The 20,440-nt window shown below is 37.7% G+C and overlaps 1 protein-coding gene across 1 annotated transcript in view; it reads left to right on the top strand.

Annotated features, from left to right (window-relative positions):
* The window catches only part of LOC117305967 (calcium-transporting ATPase type 2C member 1-like), a 47,209-nt gene extending 30,399 nt beyond the window's left edge, over positions 1–16,810 (top strand). Inside the window, exons 21-23 of the mRNA XM_033790812.1 lie at positions 8,412–8,507; positions 10,206–10,347; positions 16,575–16,810. Coding sequence (XP_033646703.1) covers positions 8,412–8,507; positions 10,206–10,347; positions 16,575–16,702 — 366 coding nt within the window. The 3' untranslated portion in view covers positions 16,703–16,810. The remainder of the gene's footprint in view (positions 1–8,411; positions 8,508–10,205; positions 10,348–16,574) is intronic.
* The last annotated feature ends 3,630 nt before the right edge of the window (positions 16,811–20,440 follow it).

Raw genomic sequence — 20,440 nt, 5'->3', positions numbered from 1 at the left:
ATTTGTGGAAAATTACTTCTTTCTTGAAAACTACGTTACTTCAGAGGGAGTTGTCTCTCACAATGTGTTATACTATCAACAGCTACTATTACTCGTTACCAAGCATGTTGCCAAGTAAGGTTTTATGCTAATTATTATTTTGAGTAATTACCTGTAGTGTCCACTGCCTTTGGTATACTCAGTAAATTAATTGCCATAAAATCTAACTTGGCACATAAGAAACACTGCATCTGTTGATAGTTGAGACACAGTTCCCCTTGAATAGAATGTTGTTTAAGAGAGAGAGGGGTTTCAAAACGCTTTAATCTGATTGAACGTTTCCTGCAGCGAAATGTTTAGCAGCCTGATAAACACTGCTTTATCAAATGTTGAGGCCAAATAAGCGTATAAGAAATTTGAAGAAGTACTCGCATTTACTATAACTGAATTGGCCTACATGTAAAGCACAATGTGTCAAGGATCTACTTGGCCATTTTGACGGGCAGTTATGCTAAGATCTTGAATTCTGAGACTGATCTAAACAGCACCTTGTCTGGGCTTGTACAAGGTGATATGTTGCAACTAACTGTGCCAGAAACACCTTGGCAGATCTTTTCTCTAGACGATAAGTGTATCTGGGTTCTTTTGTTTGCATCACACAACACATGGGGCCTAGTACAGCCTTTACGTCCCATCCAAAAGATGAAGCACTTAAATGGTTAAGTGTCTTGTTGCAGGGTTGTATAGCTGGAGCAGAGTGAGTGCCTGGATAATTTTGTATTTAAATGGCAAGGCAAGTGATTGAATTAAGCAGAGTGAGTGCAACGCTTAACGGCCGTAGGTCCAGGGGCCGATCTAACCACCCACACGCTTTTCACAAGACTCATACGAAAGTACAGAATATACAGTGCTTTAAAGGGTCCACAGTGTCCACAGGTTTTTGTTAAACTTACACAGTTTGAAGATAATGATGCCAGTACATTTAGAAAGCCTCACTGAAAATATTAAAGGAACACGTTGCCTTGAATCGGTCGAGTTGGTCTTTGAAAAGCGTTCTGTAACTGTTTGTTGTAAAATGTGTATGGTTAGAAAGATATTGTAAAAGTAGAATACAATGATCTACACAAATATGCCTCGAAATTGCGTGGTTTTCTTTTTACCCTGTCGACTAACACGGTCGGCCATTTATGGGAGTCAAAATTTTGACTCCCATAAATGGCCGACCGTGATAGTTTGCGACGTAAAAGGAAAACCGTGCTATTTCGAGTGATACTTGTGTGGATCATTATATTCTACTTTTAAAACATCTTTCTAACCATATGCATTTCATAACAAACGGTTTCAAACGCTTTTAATAGACCAACTCGTCGGATCCAAGGCAACGTGTTCCTTTATATAACACCCAAGCAGATCCTTGCCATTTGATTGGAGGATTGTCCGTCACGTGATAGCAAATAAAAGTACCATTGCACGCTGAGTCACTCGCCGTGCTTTTTCGTTCCATCCGAAAAGTACCATTGCACGCTGGCACGCTGCCAGCGTGCAATGGTACTTTTCGGATGGAACGAAAAAGCTGAGTAAAAACATCACTGCGTGCGCGTGTCTTTGGTAACGCAGCAGGTGTTACTGCAAGAAGGCATAGTAAAATTACTAGCATTCGGCTTCTACAGTTGAAATTGGTTGTTTTGAAAGTTGTTTCTTTCAATCAAAATGACAAAGTTCTACTTGGATGTTATATAAAACAAATAATGAATGTTTTTCATTCGTGCAATGGTGCGAATATGTTCATTCGTTGAAAGCTGGAATGTTCCATTCAACTCGGCTCCGCCTCGTTGAATAGAACATTCCATCTTTCAACTCATGAACATATTCGCACCATTGCACTCATAAACATTCATTATGTGTATATTAATTGCTGAGGAACAAGTTTTGAGAAACGCAGTTTTAGAGAAATGAGTAAAACAAATCACAAAATAGTTTTTGCTCATCATTTTTTTATGCACTACTGGTAAATGATGTTTACATGCTAAAACTGAAACGGACACTATTTTTGTGACATTGTTTTATTAACTTCTCAAAAACTACAGCACCTCAGCAGGTAATACTTTTCAAACAGTGTTAGTTTAATGTAAATCTGTGGACATTGTGTTTTGTGTTTCAAAAAGTACCCAAATACTTCAAACACAAAAACTTTTTGAAGGGCACCAATGCCAAGACCAGGGGCAACGGGGCCTCTTTGGCCTGCGTGTTATTCCAGGCCGGAGCTGTGCCACTGAAAATAAAAAGACACAGAATGCTGTCCTGCTGTGCCTGGTACCATCCTTTCATTTTGTTTTGGTCAAATTGCCGTACGATCGTGAGCCAAGGTGTTCTGTAAATGGATTGGCAGTGATTCAAATCACGACATTCTACAAAAAGCTAACCTTAGAGTAAAGATAAAATAATCTTTTTCATATAACGACTCAAAAACAGTTGTGCCAGGTGTTGTTTTTCTTAGAATGCCTTTTTCTGTACTTTAAAAGGGGGATTGGTTTTAGCTGACAAAAAAAGTGATCATGTTTTGGGTTATCAACATGCCTGGAACTACAGGCAGGCCATGGCCTCCGTTGCCCCTGGTCTTGGCCTTGGTGCCCCTTTACAAGTTGCACAACTAACTGTAACATTTTCTAATTAAATGCCCTTTGCAAAATGAAAATGGCCTTGCCCTTTCAAATATGAAGATTCATGGCTGGATCAACCTTATACATTAGGTAATAAACCTGTAAAAATGTGTGTTTACATGTAATCTGTTGTGTGCGAATCGAGAGAAAATAGTTCGGGGGGGGGGGGGCATCCACAACTCTCAGTTTGCAAATACTTTTGTCATAAGTTTGGTTGCACCAGCCAAAATCGGCTGCTTGTTTCTTTGAAGGTTTTCCGATACTGGTTTCTAGGGTGTGACATAATTCCAGAGGGAAATGTTTTAACAGAAAAAAGGGTTCTAGCAAAAACTTCATAAATGAGTAAGCTTTTAGACCAAAACTAAATAATAAATAATAATACTGTACCTTTAATAGTCCTCAAGGTGGACACTTTTTCAGGGGAATATAAATAGTAACCTCCTAACATACTTGCGCTACATGTCTGACAATACATTCATTGTTCATGACCTATTTAGTGACAATAAAAGGGATTTAATTTGGTCGGTTTGCGCTAACAGCATGTGTGTGTGTTTGCTCGGTAGGTTTTGTTCTTTAGGGAACTGTCTTGCTATGCATTCTATTCTACTATCGAGGAGTAGATTTTCGGGAGACTTCTCAGTTTTTAAAAAGAACTGTCCTCCCTTTTAACTACTACATGTACATGGGTGGATGGTCGAAAATTGGCTGGGACTATACAAATAGAGGATCAATATTAAGTTCACTACCACGGAGTGATTTCTTGATCGGTTCTTAACCATTGCTTTGTCCTTCAGATGGGACATAAAGACGTTGGTCCCATGTGTTGTGTAACGTATGTAAAAGAACCCAGTACACGTATCGAAAAGAGAAGGGGTTTGCCCCAGTGTTTCTAGCTGTGGAATTCATTCATGGTATTTGTTACACTGTCATTATATGCCATGCTATGCCATGCAAATGCATTTAGAGTGGAGAAAACCAATTAAACGCATGTTTAACCCCTTGACCTTTGACCTAGTTATTTGGAAAGGGTCAATCGAGTGTACAAATATGTTTTTTAGATTCTAAAGGTCAGGTTTCTATTCACCTCTAACACAAACCTTGTTCATAAAATGAATAGTTTTAGAGATGATTGACCTTAAAGATTAAATTACCCCCTAATTTAAATATGCAAATTAGGTCACTTCTGGCTTGAAACTCTTGTCCGATTTTGGATATGTCATCAATAACCACCCAATAAACAAGAATCAACAATAAAACAAACTTTTGCAATTTGTGTGACTCAACATGAAAAACAAGGTTAAATCTGGTCCTCTATTGGTAGATATGTGCGCTATAGAACACATACATACATACATACAAAAATGTTTTATATACCGCCATTTCATCAAGACCACAGCGGTTTGTGATGAAACACAGAAACAAATAATCGAAGAGACAAAATGCAAATTGAACCAAACAAGCAAAACAATCATTGTGGGAACAGGTGTGATTTCAGATGCTTCTTGAAAATATGAACTGAATCAGCAGAGCGCAGAGATGGGGGGGGGGGGGACTATTCCAAAGTTTAGGAGCGGCAAAAGAGAAGGATTTGTCAGCAGCTGAAGCAAGAGATCTGTGGGTTATTTTTGTGTTCGACAAGACGGGTAGTGTTGTTTGATGACCGCAAGCCGACTCTTCCCGGTGTGTACAAAAATAGAAGACTTTGATATAATTATTAGTCAGCATCAGGAGACTGAAACCTACCTGGGAAGTATTCACACACAGACGGTGTTACCGCAAGACAATTACACATTGATACCTCACCACATAGGCCCTAATGCATTAAATCCCAGATAGGGATTTAGCAACCAGACACTGAGACTTTAAATAATAAAGAATTAGTACAGTTAATAGTCTTCAGTCTGCAAACAGCTGAACACATTTTCGGAAGAATATAAATAGCAACCTCCTAACATATATGTTTGATTGTTCCTGACCTATTTTAGTGACAACAACATAGATTAGTAGCAAAAGGATGGGAGTATTTGACGTCACCCCCCCCCCCCCCCAAATAGGCTTATTGTGATTCTGGGAAAGGATGTTAAGATGAATCAGCCTTGGAACACACTTATTCGTTTAAACCTTATCAGGTAGATTTAATAGAGTTAGTGATAGATAGAGCAATTAGTTGAGGGTCTGCGAAGCAAGACCTTCATGATAATGTTATTGACAATTGTAAATACATTTGTACTGTTTTAAAAGGCAGAAGAAGGGCCTATACCTTTGGGTTTTTTTGTAACTGTTTTAATACAATATAAACGTAGATATTTATATAATCAAACCATTGAAAATTCAATAAGTGGGCCTGTGTTTTTCAGAATTGCCGAAAAATGCGGAGCAAATGTAAATTGATGTTATTTGCTCTTCACTTCAGTGTCAGAAAATTATCATTCAATTGGTGGATTTTGCTGGTATCTTGCTTTCGTATTGAATTTTTAGGGAACTTGTTTAATAGTTTTTAACAAAACCTGAAGGTTTTTTTTTCCTTTTTTTCTTTTCCTTCTTTCAAAAGTTCTGTTGAGATTGAAACTGCCATGACAACTTACAAAACCAACAAGTTTGGGGGAGAGAAAATGTTTACTCAACAAAAGTGTGTATAGTCAGGTGCTAGCGCAACTGAAGGAGCCTTGTAAATATTTGAACAAATCCAACTTTGGTTTCGTTTTCTATGTATTCATAGAATTTTTTTTCTTTTGTATTTCTTTTTTTCACACAAGTGCTTTTCGATGTATTCATAGCATTTCTTTTTTATTCACACGAGACGCTTATTCTTTTGTTGCTGCTCTTTATGAGTTCAATTGTCCCCGTGTTGGGAACGGATGTTCCTTCAATAAAAGATCACCTCTTGGGCAGCATAAGGGGAAAACCCTTTGTGAGAAATCACAAAATCACAACATTCCTTTGTAAATTTTACATTTGACCGCAGACCCCAGGACCAATAAAACACGGTCTTTTGTTGTTTGTTCGCCAATTGAATAATTATACCTCAACTGTGTAATATCAGAAAGAATAGCAACCAATTTCCAAAGAGTTGGGTCGAGTAACTCGTCCTACTTTAGGATGGGTTCTAATGCATCCTAACGCCTCTGGTTACGAAACTTAACTTGTCCTTAGTCCTAAGAGTAATTCTAAGTTACAAAGATTTTGGTAAAATCGACAGCATGGCACAATTTCATAGAGCTACTTAAGCAGAAAATATTGCTCAACTACTTTCTGCTTAGCAGAAATGAGCAGAATGCCACTCACAAATTGTACACGTGACATGGTAGTTTGGCCGGTAGCCTTATACTGGTAAGCATAATTTCGTTAAGTGCTAAAAGGCACTGGACAGCAGACACCTTTGGTCATTGTCAAGGACCATTGCTCCCACTTGGTGTATCTCAACATTTTTTAAATGATTAAAATAACAAATCTTTGAAAATTTTGACTCAATTGGTCATCGAAGTTGCAAGAAAATAATTAAAGGAAAAAAATGGAATGCACTTCAGGCCTGAAGTCTTTTAATATTCGAGTGAGAAATTACCTCTTTCTCAAAAACTACATTACTTCAGAGGAGTCGTTTCTCACTTTGAGTATACTATCAACAGCTCTTCATTGCTCATTACTAAGAAGCTGCTAACAATTGTGTTGAGTAATTACCAATATTGTCCAGTGCCTTTAATAAGCATTTTAGCAATCAATTATCCATCAAGGTTACCGTGTGCAAACACTACAGATGGATAAAGGGTCAGTCGAATTGACCTACACATACAATTTAGTATATTATTATGCGAGGACGGGGGTTTAAGCTTCTACAACAGAATTAATTAATTAGGCACTGGACACGTTTGGTAATGTCAACACCCGTTTTCTCACTTGATGTATCCAAATATACATAAATGTGCAATATAAAATAACAAATCTGTGCACATTTTGGCTCAATTGGTCATTAGAGTTTTCGCTTTTTTCAGTAAGCTTAGTTGAGTAGCAGTAGACCCACAATTTCGGTCCTCCATGACACAGCGAAAATCTTTGCATGAACGTAACATGTATTATGTACATTCAGTCAACACTTCATATGCTTCAATCCATTATCTACACAATTAGCTGCAAGACGATTGTGTACATTCTTACTCGACCAAGGAAACTTACTTAAAGAAATCACAAACACTACTCTTCCCCCATCGACAAGACAATGCATTTCAAAATTAACCATTCGGGTGAAACCTTCACAATTGCTAGACATTGTTTACCGTTTCCCATAGCAACAAGGTCTTGGGGCAACACGACTAAGGGGGTGGAGCATGTTGGATTGGTATTTATAGCATCTCTAGAAGCTGTTACTGTGTGTGTGTATTTGCTTAAAATGTTAGGACTCCAAGAGAACAGACTACATTTGTACTGTTTGCGTAATGGTGTCTGGTGCATCCTGGGGTCCAGAGCTGCTTAAAGATGCTATGTCAGATTTTTGGCCGATTTGACCCAAAATTTTTGATTCAAAATTCAATAGGTATTTTGATGGGGGTTGAGAAAGTTACAAGCTTTCATTTGAGCCATCGCTCGAAAAAGTCCGCCAATTATTAGTAGCAATGAAATAAAGTGCTCAAAGTTAGTTTTTGTCGGGATCCCGACAATATATCACGTGACCAATTCTTATGTGTTTTATAAGGAACGTTTTAAATTTTTGTCATGGTTCCTGACCATTAAAAGTAAAAGTTAAACTTTTTTTCATAAGAGCGGTTGATACTCTTCACTCAAAAAATTTATTTTTTATTGTTTGGGGCCAAAAATCTGACATAGCATCTTTAACAACTAGCACAAAAAGTAGCTAAGCACACAACAATTATGAAGACCAGAATAATGCTACCAGCCAAACTGCCATGTACTTGTCACATGTACCATTTGTGGCTGGTATCCTGCTCATTTCTGCTTAGCAGATAACTGTTAAGCAATCTCTTTTTTTTGCATTAAAGCAGCTCTATGAAATTGGACCCTGGTGACCAATCTGATAGAACATAGTTTAAGGAAACAGTCACAGAAGATTAGCCTACCCTATAGACCAATCCGACGCGCACCGCGCGCCGTTTGTTGCGGTGTCTTCAATGCCTAGATTGAGCACAAAAAGACACCGCAGTTGGTAATTTTCAAGAGGGCGCTACCAATTTTGTTTCATCAGATTGATCTATAATGTTTTGGTTTTAATCAGTTCCTCATAACTATCTTAACTGTTTCATGCTGTTAGTGTTTACTGACCGATATCTAACCCCAAAACCAGCATAAAACAGCAGTGGTGCACAAAATATTGCTAAACACAGAACAGTATTGCTCAGCAGATTCAGGTTACCAGCCCAAATTAAATTTGCATTGTTGTGGCTAGTGCCCTACTAAATGTTTGCCTAGCAAAGAACTTTGTCAAGCAGTATTTTCTTAACAGCTTTACGAAATTAGGCCCAGTTACCATTTCACCCAGGGGTAAAAATGGGTGGTTGCGGTTTATATCGTTTATGCAAAAATCTTTTGAAGCAGAGCCACGGCAGCTCGGGGCTGTGCATGTATGCTCCCCAGGGAACGATTAAAGGAATGTGATCAGCCAATGACCAGGGCACTAAAAGCACATTGATTCATTATTGTAAAATGCGCTACATTGTATATAACAATGAGTTATTACTATTGCCATTTTCCACCACCATGTAGGCCCTAACATGTCTAATAATTTTTTTTAAAGTCATATTTTGTTTGATTTTTTTGTTTCAGATGCGAGACAACATCATTACCCCTCGGGACACCACAATGACGTTTACGTGTTTCGTGTTCTTTGACATGTTCAACGCACTCAGTAGCCGCTCTCAAGTAAGTCCCTAAGCCTTTGAAAAACTCAAGCTCTTAGAATCGTAGCTTTGGATCACATCAAAACCAAACTGGATGATTATTGAATGGTCAGACAGTAGGAGGGTTGACTGTGTACTGTGTAGGTACATTGACCACATGATATCATTCTGCGGGCTAGCATAATTTATCTATCATTCAAATCAAAACCACACTGTATGATATTGAATGGTCAGACAGTAGGAGGGTTGACTGTGTACTGTGTAGATACACTGTCCACATGATATCATTCTGCGGGCTGGCATAATTTATCTATCATTCAAATCAAAACCACACTGTATGATATTAAATGGTCAGACAGTAGGAGGGTTGGCTGTGTACTAAGTAAATACATTGACAACATGATATCATTCTGCGGGCTGGCATACATTATCTATCATTCAAATCAAAGTAGGAGGGTTGACTGTGTCTTGTGTATACACTAATTCACATTGTATCATACTGCAGGCTGGCATAATTCTAATGTTTCATGGGTGGTATTGAATGGACCAGCAGTAGGAGGGTTGACTGTGTATTCTGTAGATGCATTGACCACACGCTTTTTTTGCCAGCTGGCATAGTTTATCATTTAAAACCCCATTGGATGGTACAACAGGAGGTTCAACAGTGTGCTTACTGTATAGATATCATATTGCATGCTGGCATAGTTAATCCATAATTCCAAACCACAGTAGATGATACTGAATGCTCAAACAGCACGAGGGCCAATTCTATCTTATCAAATTAGAGTGTCCTGGCCGAGCGGTTTTGAGCATCAAATTCAAGTTCTGGTGGTTAATTCATTGGAGTGTGGGTTAGAATCCCGTTCATGACATGTGTGTGCTTGAGCAAGATACTTTACTACCATTGCTTCTCTTCACCAAGGGGTATAAAATGGATACCTGCGAGAGTAGAGGTTGATATTTTATTTGAAAAAGCCTTTATAGCCCCACGGCAGCTCAGGCTGTATACAGTACTCCCCAGGGAGCTGAGAAATATTACAGGAATGTTATTGGCCAATGACGAGGGCACTTATGTAAAGTGCACTGATCCGGTTAATGTAAAATCCCTGTATAAGAGCTCGTTAGTAATATACAATTCAATTCAAAAGGGCTATTCACAATTTGGAACCTAACTCTTACAGGTTTGTCAGTTTATAAATATAATTGGTGGATTACATAAAGTACTTACACTGCCAGCAACTGTTGTGTCAGCAAAACCAATTCTGTGATGTTCCTTTAAAGGGAAGGTACACGCTTGGTAATTACTCAAAACAAATATTAACTTTAAAAAACTGACTTGGTAACAAGCACTGGAGAGTTGTTGATAGTATAAAACATTGTGAAAAATGGCTCCCTCTGAAGTAGCATAGATTTTGAGAAAGAGGTAATTTCTCACTAAAATAATAAAAGACTTCAAGATAGAAGTCTTTTACTCCTGTCTGAAAGCACACAAGTTCGTCCACAAGTGTTTTTTTTCTCTCATCATTTTCTTGCAACTTTGATGACCAATTAAGCTCAAATTTTCACAGGCTTGTTATTTTATGCTTCTGTTTGGATACACCAAGTGAGAAGACTTGTCCTTGACAATTACCAAACGTGTACCTTCCCTTTAATTGCTGCGACTGCCAAAATTGTTGTAATTTTTTTATTATTATTATTTTTGTTGTTGATCAATCCACAGACAAAGTCAATCTTCACGATTGGTCTCTTCACAAATCGTATGTTTTTATACGCCGTGGTGGGGTCAATCATGGGGCAGCTGGCCGTCATATATTTTCCACCCTTACAAAGGATATTTCAAACCGAAGCTTTAACGTGTTACGGTAAGTCTTGAGTTATATTCCAACATATTTTCTTTCATTTCCTCGTCGGATTATGTTTTTTTATCTTTGTAAATTTACCCTCAGTAAAGCAGATGGTCACGTTCGATACAGAACAAACATTAAAATATTTTTCTCACAAATGTTTTTTTTCTTTTCTTATTTTTAAAGGATTTGGGTACTTTTTGTAACACAAAACACAATGTCCACAGATTTACTTTAAACTTACACATTTTGAAGAAAATTATATTAGAAGGTGTCCCTTAAAGTATCATTTGCTGAGGTGTTGTAGCTTTTGAGTGAAACATATCACGAAAATTCATTTTACATGCTAAAATAATTGTTGTCTCACCGGTACGTAAATTATTTAGTAGATGTTAATTTGTTATTTGTTATATTTGTTATAGTGCATTGAAGCAAACAATCAATCTGACCTTCTAGCTCAGCTGTGAATCAATCCAGATGTTATGAAATATATATAAGCCCCCCCCCCCCCAACCCCACCAGTAGTTACCAATATAACCTTGTGTTCATGGTTACATATGGATAATTATTTGCACAAACAAAAGATTTGTTGATGTATAATAAAACATATGTGCATTTTGTTCTTATAGTTTTCGAAGGACGAAGATTTAAAAAATTTAGATATTTTTGCAGCAAGCTGTTGACACATCAGCAAGATCGTTGATTGCTAACATATCAGCAACAATAAACTGCTGATAAAAACTCAAAAAGCAAACCAACCCCTCCACGCCCTCTCCCCCACTCCTCTCCCAAAATCAAGACCAGAGTAGACCCATTGGTTCGAAATTAAAGTGTCAACATTTTATCTTACAGCACCCTAGCGGTATGGTTATTATGGTACTATCCCTTTGCTTTTAAAGGCAGTGGACACTGTTGGTAAATACTCAAAATAATTATTAGCATAAAACCTTACTTGGTAATTAGTAATGTGGAGAGGTTGATAGTATAAAACATTGTGAGAAACGGCTCCCTCTGAAGTGACGTAGTTTTTGAGAAAGAAGTAATTTTCTATGAATTTGATTTCGAGACCTCAAGTTTAGAATTTGAGGTCTCGAAAATCAAACATCTGAAAGCTCACAACTTCGTGTGACAAGGGTCTTTTTTCTTTCATAGTTATCTCGCAATTCCGACGACCAATCAATTTTATGCATATGTAGAGATACACCAACTGAGAAGACTTGGTCTTTGACAATTACCAATAGTGTCCACTGCCTTTAAATCTCAATTATTCCTGATCGTAAAAGAAAAAAATCTTGACACCATTTTCATTTTTGTAATGATTGTCAAGTTCCCTATGTGCAATCAGTAATAACGAACACGGATTCTGTAAAGAGGTCAGAATCGCTTCCCTCTCAAGCCACGGTATGGTTGATTAGAAGGAGGGGGGGGTAAACAAGAAGACGTTACCATGGCAACGTCTGAATCCAACTGTTGTCCTTGCGCTGCTCTGTTGCTGTACCATTTCAGCAATGCATATTGGTTTACAACTTGAACTACTCATCATAACATTTTAAATGTCAAACTATGTCTGTTTCTTGTATCGGTGTGTTTGCTTGTTGAAATCTTGACCCAATAAATGGAAATTATAATCTATTTCTTGTTGTTATTTTAAGACAACGAAAATCCAACAATAAGTGATAATGAAAAGTGCTTAATTTTAAGTGCTTAAATCTCACTTATTATATTTCACTTATTATATTATATGTTTTTTTTAATATAGTGTAAATATAGCCTTGTATTTTGACTCTATCACAATTCTCCTCGTAGGTTAATTGACCCCCCAAAATAGTTATAACCTGAAATTTTTAACCTAGCAGATTATTTCTCAAAAGCTAAATGACAACATAAAACACTAAAACCAGCAGTGTTCATGTGTAACAGACGCAGTGGAGTGGAAATGTATTAGAGAGAGAGGAAGCAAATATATACAAGGGGGCCATGGTCAAAGTGGTCAACCATGAATAAGGAGACAACAGGTTGGGGGGGGGGGGGGCTGGGGAGAGCTGGTTTGACTACAGATAGTTGAAAACACAAAGGACAAGATCAAGGATGGGAAGAAAAGGCAATTGTGAATAAAGCCCTATTGACACAACATCACTTTAACTGGGTTCCCTTGATGTGTGGGTGTAAAATGTTGCAATGATTCACAACAGTGTATCACACTCGGGAACTTGGACAGTAAAAACATTGTTTGGCCTTTCACACGAGGTTCAATTTACAACCACGCTACAATTTAGCAAGGGATCCTTGCTAATTACTCACTTGTGGAAGGGGCTTTATAGGCGGATTAAAAAGGAGGATTTTTGTATGTGGGGGGGACGCAAAGATAATAGGTTATTAGCTTCACAACAAAATTTGAAATGAAATGAAATGAGATTAATTTACTCTTCAAAAAAACCCATGACCAAAAATAACTTTAAAAATAAACAACAGCAACAGCACATATATATATAGCTGTGCCCAGTTCAGCCATGGAAATATGGATTTTGTACTGATCAATATTGAGTACAACGCATACTATTGGTGGGCGTATTGTTATGAGGTTGGTATATTGCTGCCCATCATTATTTGTTTCACCTGGTTCTTGTTGTTCATGTGTCTGAGCTTCAATGTCAGATCTTCATTGTAAACCAATGTCATATCTCGCTCGTCGACTCTCCATGCAAACATGTTGTATCTCTTTTTTCTTTTTTTTCTTTTTTTTTCCACAGAGGAAGTTTCTTTATTCACACTTAAGACCACTCCTCATATTACAAACACACAGTGAAAATACTCAACATTAACAGCAAAGAAATAAACAAAATACGATGTTAACCTTGAACCAATAGTATGAAAGAGTCCCATTTTTTGTGGGAATTAACAGTGGAATCATTGGTGATGGAGATGTATTTATCCAAAGTATAATAAAGCTTTAAATCCAGTTTAAATAGTGCAAGGGAGGGTCTATTCTCACTCATTTTCATTTTATAGATATGGAAACGACACAAAAGAAGGATCAGATTAAGAGCACTCCAAGATTTTTTTGTAATACCAAAAAGGATAGCCTCATTGTCTAGGCGAATGTTAATATTAAGAGTACTCCCTATCCAATCCCCAAATTGGGTCCAAAACATAGTTGTATGTTGTACCTCGGCGCCTTTGGGTTGTTGTGCACATGGGATATTGTGTAATGTAATTCCTTTTTCTTTAGTAGATACAACTTTTTTGCACTGATGTGGCTATTTGTTTGTATTTGATAATAAGACGTCGAGAGCTTAAATGAAACCCAAATGCCGTTGTGTGATTTTCTAGGAGTCTACCTCACTCTTAAGGCCCGGTCCCACTGCAGCGATAACGTTATCTTTGCGTCGTTATCGTTATCGTTATCGTTCTCGTTATCGCTGCAGTGGGACCGGGCCTTAACCCTAACCCTATAGTGTTACTCAACACCCAAACTGTTGGACTCTGATTATGGTGGTATGCCTGATACCATGAGTGATTTACTAGGGGTCTACCTCACTCAAACCCTAACCCTATAGTGTTACTCAACACCCAAACTGTTGGACTCTGATTATGGTGGTATGCCTGATACCATGAGTGATTTACTAGGGGTCTACCTCACTCTAACCCTAACCCTATAGTGTTACTCAACACCCAAACTGTTGGACTCAGATTATGGTGGTATGCCTGATACCATGAGTGATTTACTAGGGGTCTACCTCACTCTAACCCTAACCCTATAGTGTTACTCAACACCCAAACTGTTGGACTCAGATTATGGTGGTAGTGATTTACTAGGGGTCTACCTCACTCAAACCCTAACCCTATAGTGTTACTCTCCACCCAAACTGTTGGACTCAGATTATGGTGGTATGCCTGATACCATGAGTAATTTACTAGGGGTCTACCTCACTCTAACCCTAACCCTATAGTGTTACTCAACACCCAAACTGTTGGACTCTGATTATGGTGGTATGCCTGATACCATGAGTGATTTACTAGGGGTCTACCTCACTCAAACCCTAACCTTATAGTGTTACTCAACACCCAAACTGTTGGACTTTGATTATGGTGGTATGCCTGATACCATGAGTGATTTACTAGGGGTCTACCTCACTCAAACCCTAACCCTATAGTGTTACTCAACACCCAAACTGTTGGACTCTGATTATGGTGGTATGCCTGATACCATGAGTGATTTACTAGGGGTCTACCTCACTCAAACCCTAACCCTATAGTGTTACTCAACACCCAAACTGTTGGACTCAGATTATGGTGGTATGCCTGATACCATGAGTAATTTACTAGGGGTCTACCTCACTCAAACCCTAACCCTATAGTGTTACTCAACACCCAAACTGTTGGACTCTGATTATGGTGGTATGCCTGATACCATGAGTGATTTACTAGGGGTCTACCTCACTCAAACCCTAACCCTATAGTGTTACTCAACACCCAAACTGTTGGACTCTGATTATGGTGGTATGCCTGATACCATGAGTGATTTACTAGGGGTCTACCTCACTCAAACCCTAACCCTATAGTGTTACTCAACACCCAAACTGTTGGACTCTGATTATGGTGGTATGCCTGATACCATGAGTGATTTACTAGGGGTCTACCTCACTCAAACCCTAACCTTATAGTGTTACTCAACACCCAAACTGTTGGACTCTGATTATGGTGGTATGCCTGATACCATGAGTGATTTACTAGGGGTCTACCTCACTCAAACCCTAACCCTATAGTGTTACTCAACACCCAAACTGTTGGACTCTGATTATGGTGGTATGCCTGATACCATGAGTGATTTACTAGGGGTCTACCTCACTCAAACCCTAACCCTATAGTGTTACTCAACACCCAAACTGTTGGACTCAGATTATGGTGGTATGCCTGATACCATGAGTAATTTACTAGGGGTCTACCTCACTCAAACCCTAACCCTATAGTGTTACTCAACACCCAAACTGTTGGACTCTGATTATGGTGGTATGCCTGATACCATGAGTGATTTACTAGGGGTCTACCTCACTCAAACCCTAACCCTATAGTGTTACTCAACACCCAAACTGTTGGACTCTGATTATGGTGGTATGCCTGATACCATGAGTGATTTACTAGGGGTCTACCTCACTCTAACCCTAACCCTATAGTGTTACTCTCCACCCAAACTGTTGGACTCAGATTATGGTGGTATGCCTGATACCATGAGTGATTTACTAGGGGTCTACCTCACTCTAACCCTAACCCTATAGTGTTACTCAACACCCAAACTGTTGGACTCTGATTATGGTGGTATGCCTGATACCATGAGTGATTTACTAGGGGTCTACCTCACTCAAACCCTAACCCTATAGTGTTACTCAACACCCAAACTGTTGGACTCTGATTATGGTGGTATGCCTGATACCATGAGTGATTTACTACCTTCTGCTACTAATGGACAATTTACATAGTTCTTTTCGTTTCTTTGTTTATATGTTTATTTATTCTTAAAGCCATTATACACGTTCGGTACAAAAAAAGAAAAAAAAAGTTCACAGATTTACAAATAATTTACAGGGTTTACAGAAGGTAATGGTGAAAGACTTATCTTGAAATATTATTCCATGAAACTGCTTTACTTTTTGAGAAAACGGCAAAACAATATAAATTCTCGTTAACGAGAATTACGGATTTGTTTTAAACACATGTCATGACACGGCGAAACGTGGGGAAACAAGGGTGGGTTTTCCCGTTATTCCTGACTCCGATGACCGACTGAGCCTAAATTTTCACAGGTTTGTTATTTTATATATAAGTTGTGGTACACGAAGTGTGGGCCTTGGACAATACTGTTTACCGAAAGTGTCCAATGGCTTTAAGTAATATTAGGCCTACTTGTAAACTTTTTACGGCCTGTTTTCTTGTCAAGTCCATTGTTCTTAATTGTCTGGTTGTTATTTTGGTAACAATAAAAAGTTATATCATACTAAATATTGAGAAAAGAGAACGTTGTATCATCTGCTTACCACCCAAAATTACCTAAAGTGCAAATTATAAATGCAAAGTAAACTTAAATTGTCTGAAACAGGGTTCTATTTAGTAACTTATGACTATTCCTAGGAGATATTAAAACCTTAAGGCTAATTCTAAGTTAGGAAAAGTTGCTCATCTTAACTCATAATAAGACTAGTCTTAACTCTTATTTTTGACGTATTTTATATATATTTTTTTATTCACAGATTTAATTCTTCTAGTCACATTAACCTCTTCGGTGTTTGTGGTGTCGGAAATCAAGAAGTGGGTTCAGCGAATGGGAGAGAAGCAGTATCCTGTGAACATGCCGTTTAATGATCACGAGTATGTATAACACTGTGTAAATACAAGGCTGTTTCTAGCAGACGTCTTAAAGGCAGTGGACACTATTGGTAATTACTCAAAATAATTATTAGCATAAAACCTTTCGTGGTAACGAGTAATGGGGAGAGGTTGATCATATAAAACATTGTGAGTAACGGCTCCCTCTGAAGTAGTGTAGTTTTCGAGAAAGAAGTAACTTTCCACGAATTTGATTTCGAGACCTCAGATTTAGATTTTGAGGTATCGAAATCAAGCGTCTGAAAGCGCACAACTTCGTGTGACAAGAGTGTTTTTTCTTTCATTATAATATTGCAACTTGGTCGACCGATTGAGCTCAAACTTTCACAGGTTTGTTATTTCATGCATACATCGAATTGAGATACACCAAGTGACTGAGAAGACTAGTCTTTGACAATTACCAATAGTGTCCAGTGTCTTTAAAGGCTGGACACCTTTGGTAATTGTCAACTCACTCGGTGTATCCCAACATATGCATACAATAACAAACCTTTGACTATTTTTACTCAATTGGTCATCTAAGTTGCAAATGAATAATGGAAAAAAAAACACTTGTGGAACAAATTTCAGGCCTTAAGGTTATTAATATTTGAGTGAGAAATAACTTCTTTCTCACACACTATGAATATGATACCTCAGAGGGAACCTTTTTCTCACAATGTTTTAAGTTTTTATGCTAAACAATTATTTTGAGTAATTACCAATAGTGTCCACTGCCTTTAATACGATAAGGTATTTTCATGTCTGACAGCTTGAAATCATCACCCTTAGACCTCGTTTATCTCGGCAGTCTAATAATTTTAATAGCTCAGCGAAAAGATATTTCATACTACATCCTACCTGACAGGCCCATTTTTTTGAAAAATACAACATTTACCAATGTAAATTCCCGTCTAGAAAGAATAACAGTTTTGGAGGAATTTATTTTACACCATTAATGGTTCAATGACAACATGAGTCATGTATATTAATTTATTTACATGGCAATTCATTCTCTGTTAATTCTTGTTTTCTTTTTGGTTTATATCCAAACATTGATCAGGACAAAAAAAAAGTTAAAAACCAAAACTTTGTGTAATTTTGTGGTGGGGAAATTTCTATATTTTACAGATCGTTTATGTATTAAAGTAATATTGTAAATAATCATTAGCTCTTTATGTACTATCATTGCAAAACATTTTGAAGGATTTGCAAGAGGTTGGTGTGTTTAAATGACCATGTATTGCAATATTTTGATGGCTGGTCTGGGCCCAATTTTAATGTAAATTGCACTGAGATGCTATTGGAAGTGCTGTGGCCGAGCGGTTAAGAGCACCAAATTCAAACTCGGGTGTTTCTGATCAGGAGAGTGTGTGTTCGAATCCCCCACCGTGACACTTGTTTCCCTAAGCCAGACACTGGGCCAATGCTTCGTCCTTCGGTGGGGACGTAAATCCGTTGGTCCCACGTGTTGTGTTATGCATGTAAAAGACCCCAGTGCACTTTATTAAAAAGAGAAGGGTTTCACCCCGGTGTTCCTGGCTGTGGCTGCTGTATGCGCCAGAGCACCTTTTAAACCGTTATAAGGTGCTACAAAATTGGGTCTTAGAATTTATCACTGCAAAACCTTTCTGAAAGTTTGTATATACTCGGCGCCTAGAGTACCTTATTTGGTAGATATGTGCGCTATATAAGACTTTGATATTATTATTATTGTGAAATGCACTTCAAAAGAACTAGTTCCAAAGAGCTGCACAAATTTCCAAGAGCTGTTTTCAGCAAAATATAATGCTTGATAAAATATGCTTAGCAAAAATAAGTAGGATACCAGTAACCAATTGTACAAACGACATGGTAGTGTGGTTCGTAACCTTATTCTGGTAAGCATAATTTTGTTGTGCTTAGCTACTTTTTGCTTAAGCACCGCTATGATATTGGGCCCTGATCTGTGGATTGGTTGACAAAGATTGCTATTATTGCAACTTTTTTTATAATTTATTTAAATTGAAGATTTGGCTCAGCCATTTCAGGGTTGGCCTTGTATATACTTTCCCTAATTCTGCAGAAAGTTCCCTGAAAATAAACAAAAGGTTTCCATACTCTGATGAATAAATTTGAAAATCTTCCTGATGATGGAAACTTTTTCCTCATGATGTAAAATGTAATTTCAAATAGCTCCTTGAGTGGCAAGATGCAAATGATGGCGGGAATTTCATATTTTTAATCAAACTCAAGACAGTTTGATAACTATAAAAGTGTTAGGTTATGTTGTCTTTTACTGGCTGTGTACAAATCGTGCCTTCAGGAAGTCCGGGCACTGTGGCTATTTTGGTAATGTGATGGTGTTTTGTGCTTTAACAGCTCTTTGAGATAAAAGGCAGTGGACACTATTGGTAATGTAACGAGTAATGGGGAGAGGTTGATAGTGTAAAACATTGTGAGAAACGGTTCCCTGAAGTGAAGTAGTTTTTGAAAAAAAAAGTATTTTTCCACGAATTTGATTTCGAGACCTCGGATTTAGAATTTGAGGTCTCGAATTCAAGCATCTGAAAGCACACAACTTTATGTGACAATGGTGTTTTTTCTTTCATAGTTATCTTGCAACTTCAACGACCATTGAGCTCAAATTTTCGCAAGTTTGTTATTTTATGCATATGTTGAGATACATCAAGTGAGAAGAATGGTCTTTGACAAATTAATACACATAGTGTCCAGTGTCCTTAAATCTAGAATAAGGTTGCCCGTTAATATACCATCCCACGTGTACCATCTATGACTGGTGTCCTGCTTTTGCTGAAATGTAGCTCTATAACAATTTTCTTTTCGGTGTTGGTGCTCGCCGTGAAGGAAATTATAATTATTCTGCTGCACTTACTTTAGCTTATATCTGCCAAAACAGTTAAAACATTAAGTGAGTTTGAAACTTTGCGTGGTGGAAATACGAATATGAAAAGGTTTGCGGTAACGCCATGTAATGATAATCTCTAAATGAGTTGAGGTGGTTCTGATAAGAACCGTTGGTTTCAACTCGACGTTTCGATCGGTATATGTTTCTGTAATGTCCATCATAACTCTCAAAAAGGTTAATAATGTCAATTGTCACTCAGATTTGTGTTGCGGTGTCGCCATGTGTTTACAGGCTGTTTAAATAACGAAACAATTCGTCGATAATGTTTTCTGCAAATAGAAATTGAATCGATTATTAACCTACGTCACAGCAATAATCTGGGTTGCAAGGAATAGGCCTCCTGTGAAAAGCAGAGGTTTATTTTAGTTTTATTTTAACCTGGGAAGTCTTGTTTATATAGGGAAAGGGACAACACTGATTCTATGAACTGGAAATGTTTAAAGGCACTGGACATGTTTGGTAATTGTCAAAGACCAGTATTCTTACTTGGTGTATCCCAACACACTGCATATAATAATTTATGTTGCAGCAGAACAATAAAAGAAGAAAAAACACGGACGTTGCATTAGTTTGTGTGCTTTTAGATACAACAGACATTGGACACTATTGATAATGTCTAAGACCAGTCTTCTCACATGATGTATCTCAACATGCAAACAGTAACAAACCTGTGAAGTTTTTAGCTCAATCGGTCGTCGAAGTTGCGAGAAAAGAATGAAAGAAAAGAAAAAAACCTAAATCTGAGGTCTCGAAATCAAATTCGTGGACAGCTAACTTCCTTCTCGAAAACTACGTTACTTCAGAGGTAGCCGTTTCTCACAACGTTTTTTTTAAATACTATGC

This window comes from Asterias rubens, unplaced genomic scaffold (genome assembly GCF_902459465.1).
Source record: "Asterias rubens unplaced genomic scaffold, eAstRub1.3, whole genome shotgun sequence".
Classification (NCBI taxonomy): domain Eukaryota; kingdom Metazoa; phylum Echinodermata; class Asteroidea; order Forcipulatida; family Asteriidae; genus Asterias; species Asterias rubens.
This window is presented reverse-complemented; position numbering and strand designations above follow the sequence as displayed.